Source organism: Pinus tabuliformis, chromosome 1_1, assembly GCF_031772625.1.
Source record: "Pinus tabuliformis cultivar Carrire ecotype Pingquan chromosome 1_1, CPIR1, whole genome shotgun sequence".
Classification (NCBI taxonomy): Eukaryota; Viridiplantae; Streptophyta; class Pinopsida; order Pinales; family Pinaceae; genus Pinus; species Pinus tabuliformis.
The window spans coordinates 638824216-638826296 of NC_142297.1; the positions used below are offsets into that span (position 1 = coordinate 638824216).

At 37.0% G+C, this 2081-nt stretch overlaps 1 protein-coding gene across 1 annotated transcript; it reads right to left on the reverse strand.

The window, feature by feature from the left end:
• Positions 1-407: 407 nt before the first annotated feature.
• LOC149214947 (pyruvate decarboxylase 2-like) lies at positions 408-1203 on the reverse strand. Its single transcript, XM_089391020.1, has 2 exons — positions 1018-1203; positions 408-786 (listed from the first exon to the last, which is right to left on the reverse strand). The coding sequence occupies exons 1-2, from the start codon at positions 1180-1182 to the stop codon at positions 619-621; spliced, it is 333 nt and encodes a 110-aa protein (XP_089247146.1). The 5' UTR covers positions 1183-1203; the 3' UTR covers positions 408-618.
• Positions 1204-2081: the final 878 nt, after the last annotated feature.

The window sequence follows — 2081 nt, forward strand, 5'->3', positions numbered from 1 at the left end:
GCGTAGCGTTTCAGGTAATATTGGAGTTTAGCATTTCATGTAATATTGCCATTTAGCATTTAGCGTTTAGCTTTTCAGGTCGTCTTTGCTTGAGGAATTATAATATAAAAGAAATTGAACAGGAATGACCTATCAAAATCCATGGCCAGGTTATTTGAAATCTCTGCACAGCGAATGTCTAAAGCAGTTGTTTGAACAACATTGTTGATGTATGCTTGCGAATCAGATGAAGAACATGGTAACATATTGGACTATGAGCATTAACCATTAAACTTACCTCACTTGGAGTGATTCTCACAGTCAATCATGTGTTTTTTGTAGCGATTCTCACGCATACAGATCATCTAGATCAAAAATCCATAACCAGAAATTTTGTTATTTTAATTATATAGCAAAAATAGCTCCGACTAAGTTTGACACTAAACACTAAGCATGCTAACCAGTCACCAAAAAGTAGCCCTATGTTTGTGACCACAACTTGACCTCGAAATAAGAAAGTAAATTCAGATATAAATAATTCGAACATGATCCTATAAGCCAGACCAGAGAAAGAATGACATCTCAGACATGAGCCGCAAAAAAGTGTTTCCAATTGCTAGTCTTTTCAAAGCCTCCCTACTAAGGATTTGGCGGCCTATTGTTTGCTGTCGAGACTTTGGAACCCCACTCAAGCAACTCTTTTCTTGTATCATCCTTGTGTACAATAACTTCAATGAAGTATAAGCAATCCTTTTTGGGTCCTCGGGCAGTTTTAATAGCCTCTACAGCCTCTTCTTCCGTCTTAACCTGCACAGAAAGAAGGGGTGTTGTTAAATAACAAAACAAATACCTGGTACAGAGTACTTAGGCATCCTACATTTTCTAGGGCTGAGAAAAAACGATGAAAAGCTGACAATAACAACAAAACTTCCATGATAAGAATAAAAAAGAGAGGAGTAGATTAAGATCACCAATCTGATACAGAGTTTTGACCAACTAAAGGTAAGTCCCAAAGTTTACAATAATGTAAAAAAATACCTTGGCAGTCCAGCATTTCCCTTCACCGTTATGAATGGCATCTACTAAACCGGTGTAGTTCCAATTCTTTATTACATTGTATGGGCCATCATGTATTTCAACTTCTATAGTATATCCTCCATTATTAATCAGAAAAATGATAGGATTCTTCCCATTTCGAATCATAGTAGACACATCCTGGACTGTCACCTGTTGAAATAAGGAAGAATACATTTAGGGATAAAAGCTTACTGATTTTTGGACAAAACAGATAACCTGAAGGAATTTAATATTTCAAATACAGATTCATTGTTATTCATTAAATAAAATATTACAAAATTTTATATAAAAATCCTTGCATCTACACCTGAAAGCTTCCATCACCAATGCATGATATTATATGCTTCTCTGGCATTGCTTGAGCATATCCCAGTGTTGCTCCTACAGACCAGCCTATTGATCCATACTACATTTGGAACTCATACCTGCCAAACATACATTTAGCTCAACGGGCAAACAACTACAAATATAGAGACAAATATACTTGCGAACAGAGCACCATGAGAGAGACAAATAGAGCAGCATAATAGTAGGTCCCTCTCATCAGAGAACAAACATTTCTCTTTTATCACTCATTGCTGCCACTCCTAGCATTGCAGACTTCGGCTCTGAAGCCTATCCAACAACAGTCTCACTGGAAACCTTCCTCCGCAGATGGTAAAGACTAATTTCATATTGTGTTTGGTGGCAAGAAATTGAGAGGCAGCGGTAGCCAGCTACCTGAGAGGTGGCAGACGGTGGTAGCTAGCTGCCTGAGAGGTGAGAGGTGGCAGCTATATAATAAACTTTGCATGCGCCTAAGTTTCATGTTTGTCACCACAATTTTCCAGACTTTGGATAAAATATAACTTGTCACCACATTTTTACATTGGTATAAGCGAAGCCTGCAATAAGAGGTCCTTTCTTGCCCAGCCAAAAACCTTCGTTAAAATTTTGATAGACGAAAATTGTCATTCTAAAACATTTTGTTAAAATTTTGATAGATGAAAATTGTCATTCTAAAATATTGGTTAAACGATGATAAC

Excerpts from the sequence above, each read along its gene's own strand:
- LOC149214947 (XM_089391020.1), bottom strand. The coding sequence starts at position 1,182 with ATGATTCGAAATGGGAAGAATCCTATCATTTTTCTGATTAATAATGGA. Across the intron at positions 787-1,017 it reads GGAAATGCTGGACTGCCAAG|GTTAAGACGGAAGAAGAGGC; the intron begins GTATTTTTTTAC and ends CTTTCTGTGCAG.